Consider the following 16,544-nt stretch of genomic DNA (forward strand, 5'->3'; position numbering starts at 1 on the left):
TTGTAGTTAACTACAAACAATATTTAATTAAAAAAGTTAGTAATTATATTGTTAATTGAGTCCTAACTTGATAGGTACATACTAATGATCACAAAGCCAATGTAACTAGGCACCTACCTAAACATATACAACATGTATCTAGACTCTAGACTGAGCCTTGAGAGAGAATCAGAATACACGTTTCAGGGATTCCCCAAAAATATTACCTACAGTACCCGGCAGGAAATATTGTGCATCAACCTTTAGAAAGAGATAGCGGTTTCGTAGAGCGTTGTCAATGTACAATATTTCTTGCCGGCTACTATACTAACGAGTTGGCCTGAGCAGTAGTTACCTATAATAGTTATGTATATATTAATTAAAAAAAATGAAAACGGTGCAAGTGTCTTTACGTGTCTATTGAGCAAGTAAATCTCAGTTAATACCGAATCATGCTCTGCTAATGCCTATTACCAATGCCTATTGCTAATAAAATGCCTTTCTAACCATCCAGCGACCAAATCTTCTAAGCCTTAAACTATATAATTTTATAGGGGCCATATCCTGCTAAAATCGCAGAATCCTGTTAGATCGGTCACACTGTTACCTACTGCACTTGGACCATAGACTTGATAGACTTAGCCAACCAGAAAACTCATAGAGAAAACTTTTTTATTTGTCTATCTATGTGTTATCTTTAATATCTATGGTTTTAAAGTGACTTCGGTTCTTAATCTGAGGCAACTGAGGACTTCGGTGTCTTCACCATGGGTTCAACTATAATATGTTATTGGTCCGTGCTTCAGACTTCAGAAAGAGGGTGGAACTTGGGGGTGGAACATCGACATAGGCCAGCACAGACATAAGACAAATCTGGAAATCCTAGGATTGGAAGTTGGAATGTGTAGAGAAATCATAATAGGGTGGTGATTGTCTATGGTGTCTGTGCCTCTGTTCTGAGCTTGTTCTGAGGCTCTGTTGCTGTCATTCTTTTATTTCGTCGGTGCTGTCGTGGTGCTGTCATTGCTGTCGTGCTGTGGTGCCGCTCTCAAAAAAAGAAGAAAAAGGAAAATTGCCGGCCATGCGAGCGGCTATTTAGAAATTCAAGTGAATTTTATCAATGAATATAAGAAAACGGATGTACGCTAATACTTATACAAAGATATACATAAATAAACTCTTCACTAAAAGTAAAATAAAGAATTAAGTAACAATAAGATGTCTCAAGTGTTAGAAATAGACGGGAGCGTGTTAGAAGGGGTGAGTAAAGCTGAATTATTCTGAATTTATTAAAGCTAGAAAAACTAATTTTACTAAGATTACCAATCTCATTTGCAGGGGGGTCAAATTCTACGGATTTCCATCTCGCTTAGTGCTATTCTCGGTATACCAGTACGGGTGATAAACATACGCGCTGGGCGCAGCAAGCCGGGATTAGCCGCACAACATTTAAAAGGTACCTAGATAGCCAAACCAGCAAAATAAAAGCGCCAGCCCAGCGTGCTCGAAATCTAAATAAATAAAAGAAAAAGCTGACTAACTGATTGATCTACGAACGCACAGTTCAAAACTACTGGACTGGACGAATCTGTCTGAAAGCTGGCATGCAGATAGAATACTCACTTTCAAAGTTTCACTCTGCAGAAACTGCAGTTCAGCTTGCCTAAAATTTAATAAATACTTCTCTTTCTATTGCATGATGCATCTGTCTTTCAACTGTCTCTCTCTGTCATAAGAGATAAGTGTAGTACAGTATGCGGCAGAAAGTAATGTACATTGACTTTTAGAAGGAGATAGCAGATTTGTACAGCATTGTCTGTGTCGTTGAGACTCACAAAACGTCATATATATGAGTGACAGAGACAACGCTCTACAAAGCCGAAATGTCATTCTAAAGACAGATGTACATTACTTTCTGTCGCATACTGTACAAGGGTGCACCACCATTGGGGGTATTTCTCAGGTTCATTTTAAATGAGTCTTGTAAAATTGTATTATATGAATGTTGTTTTGCAGGAATTGAACTTGTAGCGGACATGTGCCAGGCCAAGTTGAGAGGTGCCAGTATAGGCTCCACTGAAATTGAGTTCATACCGGGCAAAATCAGAGGAGGACACTATGTAGCTGATCCTCAAACAGCTGGGTTAGTATTGAAAACAGAACATTGTTCTTTCCAATGTAACTTAATTTATTATTACTTTAACTACAATTTTGGTACATGAAAAATAAAAATAAATAAAATTGTTTTAAGAACAATAAATTATGACTTTAAATTATGCTTGTAAGCATTTAGATCATTGAACTAACATTATACCTAGAGGGCCGCCCTACACAGAAATTTTGTGAGTTTGTGACCTCAGAAAGGTCATTATAAAATAGGTCAGAGTAATATATCCAAAAGTTCAGGTTACATAAAAGTGCAAATACTATAATATAATAAGATTTCCTTTGGCAGGATTGGCCCTTAAAACTGAAGTAATAAGACATGGGTCCACCATGATTATAGTATTAATTTGGGGGAGCGTAAACCTCAGTCTGTAATATCATTATATCCTTACTCTGTGGCTAAGTCCTAAGCTTCTCTTCAATAAATTGTAATAAATTTGTCTATATACTAGTAGTAGCCAAATGTGTTATTGTTCAGCTCAATAAGTCTATTACTGCAAGTGGCACTCCCGTGCGCTTTGTTCGCGGACTCCCTGGTGACGTTGGACCTGAAGGGCGGCACCAACGCAGACATGGCGCCACAGATAGACTACATGGAGCGAGTGTTCAGGCGCGCGCTCAGACACTTCGGAGCTGACTTCAATATGTTTATACTGAAGAGAGGGTGAGTACAAGCTTCTACCCCTTTTAATCAAGGCCTCCCTTCTTCACTCTCCATCCCATTCTTCCCTCCCTTCCCTCTCCCTCTCTGCCTCCCTCCTGCTCTGCCTCTATATCTCTCTTCTGCCCCCTTCCCCCTCTCTGTCATTGCTGTGGGTTGTGATTCCATTCTATCCCTCCTCTCTCTCTCTGTCACTCTTCCTTTCTCTCTTTCTTTATACTTTCCCCACTTTCTCTTTTCCCACTCTCTCTTACTCTTTACCCCCTCTCTCATTGCTGTGGGTGGTGACTCTTTATTATATTGGTAAAGGGGTTTCTTAGAAATAACGTGATAGTCTGATTTCTATTTTTATTTTTCCAAAATTGCAGTTATTTTCCAAAAGGCGGAGGCCATGTCCGCGTAGAAGTGATTCCGGTACGATCTCTGAGGAGCATCGACCTCATGGAGCGAGGCACTGTGAAGGAAGTCACTGGCACCAGCTTTGTAGCTGGAACCTTGCCTGTGAAGGTATTATTATAATATTAAAACCCTCCTGGCCAAATTTCGGCCTCTGCACTTCCAAATTTCACGTAATGTAAGATCAAAGAGCGAACTTAAAGGCCGGACCGCATTACAGTGGCGATGGGCGGCGCGTCGCTTCACGTCAAAAAGTTCTCTACTGTTCACTATAACTTGACCCCCTGACCGTATGTTGGCGCCATTGCAAATCACGCAATAATAAACCCTAAGTTCTAAGGAATATAGCAAACAAAGCAATGGTGCCAACATGACGGCACGTAACGAGTTATAGTGAACGGTTTGTATACAGTGAAGCACTGTGCAGCGCCGCTCTAGTGCGACATGCAACATACGAAATGATTGAAATAATATTTTGAGTGTTCTCCATGGTCTCTCCAAGTCGAACGCGGGAGCATGCTATTGCAATCAACATTGACGGACGGCGCAGACGGGACAGATTTGTGTCTGGCATAAAATTATCTCCACAACTCTAAAACTTTCTCTTCGGGTCTATCCGTTGCACTCCATTATGAAATTTAGTTTGTAATTTAGGTTACGATGGGGCTGGCAAAAGTCCCAAAAAAATAAAGATTCAAAAAAAAAAAACTAAAACTTGAAATAAAGTCTGAAAGCTAGGTGGACAAATGACATCAAACAAGTCGCAGGGAACCGCTGGATTCAGGTGGCGCAAGACTAGCGTGTGGAAGTCCCTACAAGAGATATATGTCCAGCAGTGGACGTCTATCGGTTGATAATAGGCATGATCAAGTCTGAGCAATGTCAAAGTACGCTCTATATATCTCATGGACGCGCTTCACGCTTGTGGCATACAACAAACAGCAAGCATCCGCAAACATCTAGGCAAGCACGAGCCATCTTAGGCTGCATCATTACTTGCCACCGGAGTCACCGGAGTGTGACAGGCTAGTTTTTATCCTGGCAGGTCTGATAGCAGCCAAGCGCTAGTCTATAAATTAAAATAAATTAAAAACACTTTAGGAACGTTTCGATTGGCTTGCTTGCCAATTGGAACGCTCCAAAGCGTTGGCAAGCATATTCAGTTAACACTTGTTACACACGCAATGTGTAGGTGTGACTCAACGGGAATAACCCTACGCAAATACCCGACCACACGCTTGCCGTTTGCTGTTCGTCGCAAGCGTGTGGCGCAAGCATCAGGCTTACATACATTAAAGTCAGCGTATGTTATTTTAGCTGGCACACTTGATGGCGGAAGGCGCACGTCGCGAGCTAGGGTCTGACGTACAGATACACTGTTATCAAGAGGACCGCCAGGTGGCGCCGCACAATTGCAATGGCATCATGTTAGTATCACTACCCAGTAATATAAATGCGAAAGTGTGTTTGTTGGTTTGTCCTCCAATCGCGCCCGAACGGATTGACGTGATTTTTGCATGGGTATAGTTAAAGACCTGGAGAGTAACATATAGGCTACTTTTTATCCCGGAAAATTAAAGATTTCGTGTCACCTAGTTAATAGTAACTTCAATTTGATACCACACGATCCTGAGAATATGGGTCTTGACCTCTTGACAGACCGACAGACGAACGAACGGACTGTAACGCATCTACCTACTCATATTATTTACCGTTTTTATTTCAGCATGTCATGCACTTTATCGTCGGGTTGCGTGTTGGGCAGCGACGCGTTGGGCAAGCGCGGAGTGGACGCGACCGACGTTGGGCGCAAGGCGGGCGAGGAGCTGCGGCGGGCGTTGGACAGCGGCGCCTGCGTTGACCCTCATACCCAGGTAACCATTATGTTTCTCTGCTACGGAACCTTCGTTGGGGACCGATTTTTCGTATCACATGCACTCATTATCAGACGAGTCGCAGGGAGCCGCTGGATTCAGGAGGCGCAAGACCGTGGCGTGTGGAAGTCCTACAAGAGACCTATGTCCAGCAATGGACGTCTATCGGTTGATGATGATGATGATGATGATGCACTCATCACAATGGTACTACAGAAGTTTTGGCTTCAAAATTTCAAAATGTAAATGGACGTAAATCTGTTTCAGGACCAGTTGATACTGTACATGACGTTAGCGGAGGGCCGCTCGGTCGTGCGCGCGGGTGACGTCACTCTCCACACCAAGACTGCCATACACATCGCAGAAATCATTGCTAAGGTAAGGGCTTACGCCCAGTGGCGTGCATAGGTTTAAAGCCAGGGTAGGCATTAGTTAGCTAGGCCCTCTTTATTGGCAGGTCATAATGAAAAATATCATCATCATCAACCAAAAGACGTCCACAGCTGGACATAGGTCTCTTGTAGGGACTTCCACACGCCACGGTCTTGCGCCGCCTGGATCCAGCGGCTCCCTGCGACTCGTCTGATGTCGTCCGTCCACCTAGTGGGGGGTCTTCCAACACTGCGTCTTCCGGTGCGAGGTCGCCATTCTAGCACCTTAGGAACCCAACGTCTATCGGTTGTACGAACTATGTGCCCTGCCCATTGCCACTTCAGCTTCGCAACCCGTTGAGCTATGTCGGTTACTCTAGTTCTCGTACGGATCTCCTCATTTCTGATTTGATCACGTAAAGAAACTCCAAGCATAGCTCTCTCCATCAATATGCATTGAGCTATTACAACTGGGGTAAGCAGTGCATTTATGCCTTACGCCCATATTCATAATCATTACTATGAGGTCTCACAAGTCACAGGGCGCTCGAATGCAGTGTGGAATCCACCAATCAGATTATAGAAAACTAGCTGAAGCCCACGACTTTGTCCGCGTGGATTTAAGTTTTGAAAAATCCAGTGGGAACTCTTTAATTTTTCCGGGATAAAAAGTAGCCTATATCACTCTCAAGGTCTTTAACTATACCCACAGAGTATTCAACCTCAAGAGTACGCATATACAAGATTTTGCATGAAAACAAAATCGTAAAATGTTGGCGGGGAAAGGGTCTCGAGAATGTTTTGTTGTGATTAGTGGTCTCAAAAGTCACGTAATCAAGACAATGTGCGGAATGAGGGTACCTTAGCTCTTAGCTTTACCACTATATCTTACAAATCCAACAACTGACAATCGAAAAGAGTAATTTATTACCTACTAGATGATGGCCGCGACTTCGTACGCGTGGATTTAGGTTTTTTAAAAATCCTGTGGAAACTCTTTGATTTTCCGGAATAAAAAGTAGCCTATGTCCCTCCCCGGGATATAAGCTATCTCTGTACCAAATTTCATCAAGATCGGTTGAACTGTTGGACCGTGAAAAGCTAGCAGACAGACAGACAGGCACACTTTCGCATTTATAATATTAGTATGGATATGGATTTTGACTTTGACTTTGGGCTGGACCAGACCGGACCGGATCAGACTGGACTACACAAGACCAGACCATTCCAGTCCAGTCAAAATTACTTTCACTGATAAATGCGTAAAAGCTTCGCTTCTAAAGAGCAACCGGCCTTAATGTTTTTTTCTTTACAGGTTCAGTTCAGTATAGAACCTGAGGGAGATCACAACTTCATCGGATGTACCGGTTTAGGGCTCATTAACAAAAATATACCTCAGGAATAGTGCTTTAAGTTATATTGTAACTTTTTACATACTAATATTATAAACTAGATGATGCCCGCGACTTCGTGCACGTGGATTTAGATTTCTAAAAATCCCATAGCAACTCTTTCATTTTCCGGAATAAAAAGTAGCCTATGTTCTTTCCCGGGATCCAAGCTATCTCTGTACCAAATTTCGTCAAAATCGGTGCGGCTGCGGGCTGTGAAAGGCTTGCAGACAGACAGACACACTTTCGCATTTATAATATTAGTATCGATCCGAAAATGTGTCTGTCTGTCTGCTAGCTTAGCCGATTAGAATAGAATAGAATAGAACGTTTTTTTATTCATGTAAACTTTTTAAAAGTGCTTATGAATAGTCAGGTTTAATTTACCATAAAGATTAAACCTAAACCCAACAGTTTAGCCGATTTCGACGAAATTTGGTACAGAGTTAGCTTACATCCCGGGGAAGGACATTAGGCTACTTCTTATCCCGGAAAATTAAAGAGTTCCCATCGGATTTCTAAAAAACCTAAATCAACGCGGACGAAGTCGCGGCAGGTTGCGAAGAATATTTTATTATATTCTGAATATTCGTGATATTAAAAATAATATTTTATGATAATGAACTATGAAGCATTAAAAATAAATAAAAATCTGTTTTAGAATGCACAAGTAAAGCCCTTTCATATGATACCCCACTTGATATAGTTAACTTACGTCGAAAATTAAAAATACTAATTTTTAGTTCACGACCACAATTTAATTTTTTTTGTGTCATGTAACCACAAATTCACGGTTTTCAGATTTTTCCCCAAATGTCAGCTATAAGATCTACCAACCTGCCAAATTTCATGATTCTAGGTCTACGGGAAGTACCCTATTATAGACAGACAGACAGACAGACAGACAACAAAGTGATCCTATAAGGGTTCCGTTTTTCCTTTTGAGGTACGGAACCCTAAAAACGTGAAAAGTACCTACTAGGTATGTGACCATTTATTTTCAAGTCTAGCCTAACTTCCAGACTATGCCTGAAAATAAAACTAAAATAAACTTTTTATGAAATTATATTATCTTTTATTACTATCTGAATGTTTTTAATATACATATTAATTAAATATTAACAGAGAGATTTCTTTAAAATGCACGCACTTTTTGACAGTACCTATTGTTTAATAAAAACAAAAAAAAAATAAAATCGTAAACAATTGTAACAAAAAAATAAACTTAATTTTATAACGCTCGTATTCAGTCAAAAATAAAAAATGTAAATATACACTACAATATTTTGTATAATATACACATAGGAAAATTGTAGTATCGTAATAAAATAATTAAAAATACTTCAGTAGGATTCGTTTCTCACTCATATTACAAGGATTCCAGCGGAAAAAATAAATCAATTTTAAAACATAATGAATCCGGGATTTTTTCGGGAGATGAAATAACGACGGTTACTTATTCTATACAGAGCCCAACAAATATATTATTATGGTACAAAAAGTTTAATTCATTTACACAAATCACAATTCTGAACATATGAAATTATGCGTGTTATACTACAACGTTTTTACTAAAAACATTTATGTAAGTCCAAATAAATAAATCAATGGAAGATTCTAACAGGAAGTGTCACCATACTAAATATAATTATTATCACCTCCATTTGCCTAAGAGTCGCTAAAAATTCTTTCAATGTAGGTACCACTTTTTATAAAATAACTAGCTAATACCCGGCATTCGTTTGAATGCCGACATCCGCACCACTTATTGGTGTACGTACGTTGACGGTACTAAGTCAGAAACCATCACACAAGTGCCAACAACAACTGTACAAAGTTTCAACTCAATCGAATAAACGATGCGCAAGCGCATAAATAACGAGCAGAAAGACAAACGATTTTTTTATATTACTATGTAGTCATTTTTTAGTTTCACTAACTTTGCTCACAGCTTCGCTCGCTTGAATGCGGTACAAAGATTTTGCACGCATTGACAATAAGTAATGGATCTCGTATAAACAGACAAACTTGTAAAGTTTTAAATGTAACATTTGGACTTCACTAGCTCCCGGCCTACACGGAAACGCCTAGCGCCTATTATTATAGTGTAATGTATGTCCCCAGAGATAATGGTCCCTCACCATTGACGGTAGATAGAAAAATATTTGTAAAGGCTCGCGCACACTTGGGCAGGACCTAACCGAAAAAATTAAAATATTTTAAGTAAAATATTTAATTACCACATGACAAATTAACTATCGGCGATTAAGCTAGTCAAGCAGCGTTGACCACGTCGGTAACTGAATGGGTGACCGACTTTTAAGTTTTGTGGATGGCAGTCCGTACTTTTTAAGATATGGGCTGTAATAATTTCGTCTATTAATTGTAATTTTCAAGACGAAAGCCGGGAATTTTGTAAAAGTTAATATAACATTTATCATGTTGATGTTGATTCAATTCTTAACTTGGGTTTTTGCGAAGCGAAGCTTCTAATAGACGCGTGGGATAGGGCCCTAAGCCGTAAAATGAAATTCGGATTGTGCGCAACGCCTCATACAAATACTACTACGGCTACTTCGGAGAATTCTCGGATTTGGATCTGAGGCAGTGTGTAAAGAGATTAATTACTCGTAAAAAGTAAAACGAAGAAAAGAACAATGCAGTGATGATGTAACACATTCATTGGCTTGGCAGTGCTTATTTTTCCTCATTTATTTATTTTGATATCTCTATTGCATTGCACATACACAGGAACAGTTCAAGATACAGAAGCGTGCAAAGGTGGTCTCTTATCACTAAAGCAATTTCTTATAGATAGTGCACGAAGCTTCGCTTCTGTTGAGTTTCGACACCTCACGGCTTTTTTATTACTAACTAGCTTATGCCCGCGACTATGTCCGTGTGGACTAGACAAATTTCAAACCCCTATTTCACCCCCTTAGGGGTTGAATGTTCAAAAATCCTTAGCAGATGTCTAAATCACAATAGCTATCTGCATGCCACATTTCAGCTCGATTCATCCAGTAGTTTGAGCTGTGCGTTGATAGATCAGTCAATCAGTCAGTCATTTATCTTTTCCTTTTATATATTCAGATTTAGCAGGGGTTTGTTTATAAGGGGTCGGTCGGCCGCAGTGTGCGCTGAGCTTAAGGTACCTAGTTCACAACGACTCGTTGATTTGTGCGTGGAATGCGTGAAGCGTGGATTTACTCGGATTTCTTCGACTTGCTCGCATCGGTCGGGGATTCCAGTATGGCTGGCTGGTCTTCATAGCTGTAGACAACAGATAGTTAAACATGACTCATTCCTCTTTCCCCTAACACTAAAGAATATATGAATAGGGATGCGTATGCCAGGGACGGTGGGGTTTGAATAGTTATACTTAGATTTTTGCCTGCATAGAATAGAATAGAATTTATTTGCTGAATATGAGTACATAGAATGTTTACAATAAATTATAACTTCATATTCTACTATATATCTTGCATGCAAATATTTTATACTCATCAGGAAATCTATACAGATAATCCTGATGAGATTTTAATTATTATTGGTAGATAATAAATTATTGTCATTTTTTTTAGAATAAGAAGTGAAGAATTTATTTTATATATATATATATATAAAATATGTACTTTTTGTACTTCTTTGAGCTGAAGTAGACCTTTGAACCGCGCGTATAGAGAAAATAGGACGCATGACTAAACTATACTTACCAGGAATTCAGAAAAAGCAAAGAGCTAGTATGACAATGATATTTGTAATGCCACATCATACAAAGATTAAAGGATTACTAGGAGTCCAGAAGATATAAAGATATTGTATACTCACTTGAATAGGGCGTTGATGTCTCCCTTCAGCAACGCAAGAGTAAGCGGCGTGGCCAGACAGGCGGGTACCAAGTACAGCAGCGCCGGCTGCGCGTGCTTGAACACGTGCATCACCAGGATGGTGGCCAAGAGACCCAGGATGTACGCGGAGAACGTCGCGCGGAAGTAGAATTCTGAACCGCGCTTCAGACTCTTGTCGAAGCGGAGTAGGAGAGCGATGAACAGTCCAGGCACGACGATGTCTCCGAGGCCCAGCATGGCGAAGTTGCTGGCGTTCAGGCCGTTGATGAGGAGGTCTTGAGGGAACACCACTGCAAACAAAGAATACATATCAATAATGCTATTTAAAAAAAAAAGAACATCCTACTCCTAGCACAAGCTTTACGCTTCGTTGGATGGGAAAGGGGAGTCATCCTGATAAACTATAGAAGCCTCAATAGCTCAACGGGTAAAGGAGTGGACTGAAAACCGAAAGGTCGACGGTTCAAACCCTGCCCGTTGCACTATTGTCGTACCTACTCCTAGCACAAGCTTTACGCTTAGTTGGAGAGGAAAGGGGAATATTAGTCATTTAACATGGCTAATGTTCTTTTTAAAATGACCTCGCACCGGAAGACGCAGCGTTGGAAGACCTCCCACTAGGTGGACGGACGACAACAGACGAGTCGCAGGGAGCCATTGGATTCAGGCGGCGCAAGATGGTGGCGTGTGGAAGTCCCTACAAGAGACCTGATGATGGTGATGATAACTGTATGACGGTCAGATCAGGGCCCGCAGGCATAACGACAGTTAATATGAAGTTCTTCCTATTGTTATAGTCGAGTATACAGGCACTTACAGTTGATAGGTGTGAATCTACTTACATTTGATGGGCACCTCGAAGGATTTGGCCACGGTGACCATGACGTTGGTGCCGAAGACCCAGAAGATGTCGTAGAGGAACAGGCCGCAGAGAAGAATGCAGCCCGTCACAACATTGTTGAGGTGCAATAGCTCTACTCCGTTGATCGCGAACGCTATGCCGAACAGGTTGTTTGCTATCCAGTGCTAAGAGGAAAAAAAAACGAGTAATCACTTCAGGTCTGTATCACAGAAATCAGATAGCACATACAGACTGTTCACTATAACTTGTCCCTTGCCGTCATGTTGGTAGTTAGAACATTGCAGTCTACACAATAATAAACATAAAGCAATAGTGCCAACATGACGGCAAGGGACATGTTACATGTCATAATTATAAGCCTTCACTAGGGATATGTATTTAACGTATCGTACATAGGGAGCCGCTAAATTTAGGCGGCGCTAGATCGACGCGTGTGGAAATCTTCATTCCTTCATATTTTCCGTCCACTAGTGGACGACATCCACTAGTGGATGACCTGCCAAAGGGTTGGCGCGGACTAGCGTTAGATAGGAAAAAATGGAGAAGTCTAGAGGAGGCCTATGTCCAAAGAGGACAACCTGAACTGTAAACTGCTGGTGTTACTAATTTTTTAGAATAAATTATGTAGGATAGGATAATTAAATAATAGGAAATAAGAAATTAGTAATACGTTTAGTTAGTAATATAGGATGTAAAACTAGTGTATCAGTGAATAAAGGCTATTTTATTTATTTTATTTATTTATTTAGTGGACGACAGTGGACGTGTATCGGCTTACGATGATGATGATGACGATGACCTATATAATAAATGCGTCCATCCACCTTTGCAACCGCGTCACTTGCTTTACCGGTAAAGTAAAACATCATGAGGAAAGCCGGAGAGTTCTCCACACATTTCTCGAAGGTGTGTGAAGTCTGCCAATCCGCACATGGCCAGCGTGATAGACTATGGCCAAACCCTTCTCACTCTGAGAAGATACCCGGTCTTAGTAGTGAGTCGGCGAAGTCACAGTTAAAGTCAAACAATTTATTCAAAATGGGTAACATTGTACACTTTTTGATTGGCAATAGTTGGATTTTTAAGATAATAATGTAATGGTGATAATTAATTACGTAAACTAAAGCTACAAGGGTTCCAAATGCTCCCAGATCTGAGAAGAGCCCACAACAAACTCAGCCAGTTTGAGGATATCGATGATGATGACTGCAGCTTGGCCTGATGTACTTCCAATAGACTCACCTTCTTGACGAGGTACCAGGCGCCGAATATGAGCGATATGACGAGGCAGATCACGTCATACGACGTGAACTTGTAGTTGACGATGTCGGAGCGGCCTTCCCGCTCGCCGCGCGTGAACAGAATGTGATACGGGACGTTCGGCACCGACGCGGGGACGATCAGGGCTATAATTGGGCTGAAAAACCAAATAATACATTGATCACAAAACAAGTAATTTATTTACAAAGTTTTCAAAAAAACCATGACTGCGGTTTGCACTGCATCTTTTTCGGCATGCACATTAAAGTGCAAATGTGAGTGTAAAAGCACAATGCAAATTTTTTAATTCAATTCCCAATCACTGGCTTTTAGGTGTATCAACTGGGCACAGATTGATTCGCCAGTGTCACGTTTATGGAGAAGGCATGGAAGGAGATTGTTCAGTGAGAAAGAATTTTATGTAAACAGTGACACTTGCGCCATCAACACGAATCTAATGACGTACTATTTATTAAAATTGGTGACCCGTTGAGTAGGTATGAGCGGCCATAGTAATGGACATACATATAGGTACAAACATAATGGTAGATGCATCCGACTATTCGTAAGTACTTGTAAAAGTTTATATGAATAAAAAAGATTTTTATTTTATTTATTTATTATTTAAAAACACATAACCCTCCTTTTGGACTTCGCCGCATTTGGGTAACAGTGATCTGAAGTTTCATCATGGCAGTTTACACAGGTCATAGGCCAAGGATCAAACACAAGCACAGATCTCCTCTCAGATTATGAAGTTTTCAGGCCATAGTCCATTACACTGGTCAAGTGCATTTGGCAGACTTCACACCACTTTGAGAGCATTATGGAAAACTCTCAGGCATGCAACTTTCCTCACGATGTTTTCCTTCATTGTTAAAGCAAGTAATATTAATTTAATTTCTTAAAACTCATATACATACTTAATTCTGAAAAGTGAGGAGCAATCTCGGGGTAAACCCTCGATGGAATAGGAGGTCAGTTTCAAGGCCACTAGGCCATCGATGCTTCTATGCCAAACTTGGATTAATGGGTTTCTACAGCAGTTTAATGAATGGGCTTTAGGATCTTCAGGTTTGTAACTTATTTTTGAGTAAAAAAAGTTGGACTTCAAATGACCTTAACACTAAGTTAAAGATGTAGTAACAACAAATGCTATTAAATATCCTACAAAAAATATTAAATTACTTAAATGCAAAAGAAATCATTGCATACATAATAAGCTACTAAATAGGATGTTGTACATGTCCTTCAGACAATCATTTGTAAAAACTATTTTCATAGAAGAAAAAAGTATAATAATTTTAATCTTTATTTTTATGTACCTATTTAATTGGGTACAAAGAACACTTGACTTACAAAATAGTAGTTATTTACCTAATTAGCTGTTAGTTTCCTTTTAAATAAAATAAATATATATTTACCTAAGTAGATGGCTCAAGGCCAATACTCCAAGGAAGAAGAAGTAACCAGTGAGAAGTAGATTGATGTACTCTTTGGAGAAGAACTGGAAGAATATGTAGAAGGCGAAGAGCGCACACGACGCAAACAGTGGAAACATTAGTGCATCTTTGTTTGTCATAGTCTCATGTTTTTCCCCTGATTCCTGAAACAAGTAATCCAACTTTTTAATCTTATGCTCAAGGAATATTGGTATAGTCTCTAGTTGAAGCAACACATCTTTTCTAACATGTTACTAAGTAAGATGCCATCAAATAAAAAACTGGCAAAGTGAGTCAGACTTGATAGAGGGTTCCGTACTCTGTAAATTGAAAATACTAATTATTTGTTCAAAAACACTTGTAATTTTTTTTATGTAACTACAAATTCATGATTTTTGGATTTTTTTTCTTTACTTGTGCCATAAGACCTACCTACCTGCTAAATTTCATAATTCATAATTCTAGGTCAACGGGGTAGGTTTTCTTAATAGACATACAACGAAGAGATCCTACAAGGGTTCCTTTTTTCCTTTTGAGGTACAGAACTCTAAAAACAAACTGATGTGTATTTCTTTAGTGGTAGTGAGTTGGGAGTGTGAATTTGTAGAGAGAGAGAGAGAGAGAGAGTTCATTTTACATAGCATAAGAGCAACATTGGTTAAAATGAAATCAAAGATATTTTTAAGAAATTTGAATTTTTGTCTTTTCCCGAATCCATATATATTTTCAAGATAAGAGTGAATAGGCATCTTCTAGACAAGTAGGCTCCAACCTAAACCTAATTAGTGCTTTTCGTTAAGCATGATTGTCATCAAGCGCAACCTGTCTTGCAATAAGAAAATCATTTTGTGAGTTTTATAACAGACTATTTTGTTTGTTATAATATTAACTTTAGCAGAGATAAAGTTCAATATGCTCTGCCGGCAAGCCTGGCGAAGCTACTGGTTTTTTTTTATTTCCTTATATTTTGTAATTTCGTCAAACTTTTAAAATAATCATTTACACAATTTTATATCTTTTATAATATGAAAAACGCATCTATTTCTAGTCTGAATTTTCTTACAATTTGGAATTAAATACTACATGCTAATTATTTATACGGCCTTGTCCACAAATTCAAAGTTGCTCAGCGAGCTATGGAGAGGGCTATGTTAGGAGTTTCCTTGAGGGAGAAGATCCGAAATGAGGAGATCCGCAGGAGAACCAAGGTCACTGACATAGCCCAAACTATTAGCAAGTTGAAGTGGCAGTGGGCAGGTCATGCCTGTTGTAGAGGCGATGGCCGTTGGAGCCAGAAAGTCCTTGAGTGGAGATCGCGTTTAAGCAAGCATAGTGTGGGACGCCCTCCAGCACGATGGACCGACGATATAAAGAGGCTGGCGGGAAGTGGCTTAATGAGGCAGGCTGAGGGCCGGGTGTGGTGGCGCTCTTTATGGATGGCCTATGTCCAACAGTGGATGTCCACAGGCTGATGATGATGATGATGATGAATGAATTACTTATAAATAGGTTTGTGTTTTTGTACCAAAACCTGATAAGGTGATAAGACTAAACGGGTTTCCTTTCATGCATCATTGGCTTAATTTATCTCTAATTACTTTTTCTTTTAAATAGAAATTAGAAATCAATAAATTTTACTTTTGAATTTATATTTTTTTTTAAAGTGGCAAAACAATATATTTTTATTGAAAACTATAAAAACTAGTACAAAAATTAGAATTAACCATATTATAAAGGTAATAATTATCCAAGCCTGAAAGCATTCAGGTAAGTTACTTGAAAGTCATTACATTATTAAGCCGGTACTGAATTAGAAGATTGCCTAGCTTCAAGTTAAGATAGCTCAAGTGTTGGAAATTGCAATAACATAAGAAAAGGCTTGAAAAATTATCGAAATGTATAAAACGTAGTGCCACGATGACAATACGTGCGCTGTTCCTATTGGACGTTCTGGTCGCGCTAAAATACGATAAAGTGTGATAAATGTATGGAAAACTAAATGTTAAACTCACCTTTTGCTCTTTTAAGTATTTTACAGAGCGGAAAGAACCAAAAAATATGGGTAAAATTGCCATTATTACTAAACTTAAGTACGCGATTGCGACTCCCTCAATACTCGACGGGGCTTTGCCAGTTACATTTTGTACAACTTCTTGAACACTTTCCTCAATGTTTATAGGAAGCTCTGTTACAGATTCAGCCATTTTTTCTATTTTATTATTTAGACCTTTTATTCACAAATGGACTACGTTCTTCCCCCAACAGAGTTAGTTTCATAGAGTAGGATTATA

At 39.5% G+C, this 16,544-nt stretch overlaps 2 protein-coding genes across 3 annotated transcripts; one reads left to right on the top strand and one right to left on the bottom strand.

Moving 5' to 3' along the window:
* Positions 1–1,006: 1,006 nt before the first annotated feature.
* Rtca (RNA 3'-terminal phosphate cyclase) lies at positions 1,007–11,645 on the top strand. 2 transcript variants are annotated; one of them, XM_069505615.1, is made up of 9 exons: positions 1,007–1,239; positions 1,318–1,435; positions 1,996–2,122; positions 2,624–2,809; positions 3,175–3,313; positions 4,520–4,629; positions 4,929–5,076; positions 5,344–5,454; positions 11,516–11,645. In XM_069505615.1, the coding sequence occupies exons 1-9, from the start codon at positions 1,198–1,200 to the stop codon at positions 11,519–11,521; spliced, it is 987 nt and encodes a 328-aa protein (XP_069361716.1). In that variant the 5' UTR covers positions 1,007–1,197; the 3' UTR covers positions 11,522–11,645. The 2 variants fall into 2 exon arrangements, with proteins under 2 accessions (XP_069361716.1, XP_034835457.1); XM_034979566.2 differs by lacking the exon at positions 11,516–11,645 and adding an exon at positions 6,763–7,142 and having other exon boundaries at positions 1,008–1,239.
* Positions 7,888–16,544, bottom strand: LOC117991925 (minor histocompatibility antigen H13). Its single transcript, XM_034979563.2, has 6 exons — positions 16,266–16,544; positions 14,236–14,417; positions 12,794–12,968; positions 11,532–11,715; positions 10,670–10,979; positions 7,888–10,111 (listed from the first exon to the last, which is right to left on the bottom strand). Exons 1-6 carry the CDS (start codon positions 16,455–16,457, stop codon positions 10,045–10,047), a joined length of 1,110 nt encoding a protein of 369 aa, XP_034835454.1. The 5' UTR covers positions 16,458–16,544; the 3' UTR covers positions 7,888–10,044.

The sequence above is a fragment of the Maniola hyperantus genome, chromosome 20 (assembly GCF_902806685.2).
Source record: "Maniola hyperantus chromosome 20, iAphHyp1.2, whole genome shotgun sequence".
NCBI classification, from domain to species: domain Eukaryota; kingdom Metazoa; phylum Arthropoda; class Insecta; order Lepidoptera; family Nymphalidae; genus Maniola; species Maniola hyperantus.

Coding starts and splice junctions, on each gene's coding strand:
- Rtca (XM_034979566.2), top strand. CDS start 1,198: ATGTCTCAAGTGTTAGAAATAGACGGGAGCGTGTTAGAAGGG. Junction 3,314..4,519: donor CTGGAACCTTGCCTGTGAAG/GTATTATTATAA, acceptor ATGTTATTTTAG/CTGGCACACTTGATGGCGGA. Junction 4,630..4,928: donor CACAATTGCAATGGCATCAT/GTTAGTATCACT, acceptor TTTTTATTTCAG/CATGTCATGCACTTTATCGT.
- LOC117991925 (XM_034979563.2), bottom strand. CDS start 16,457: ATGGCTGAATCTGTAACAGAGCTTCCTATAAACATTGAGGAAAGTGTT. Junction 11,716..12,793: donor CCTGGTACCTCGTCAAGAAG/GTGAGTCTATTG, acceptor TTTTCCTCTTAG/CACTGGATAGCAAACAACCT. Junction 10,980..11,531: donor CTTCGAGGTGCCCATCAAAT/GTAAGTAGATTC, acceptor CTTTGTTTGCAG/TGGTGTTCCCTCAAGACCTC.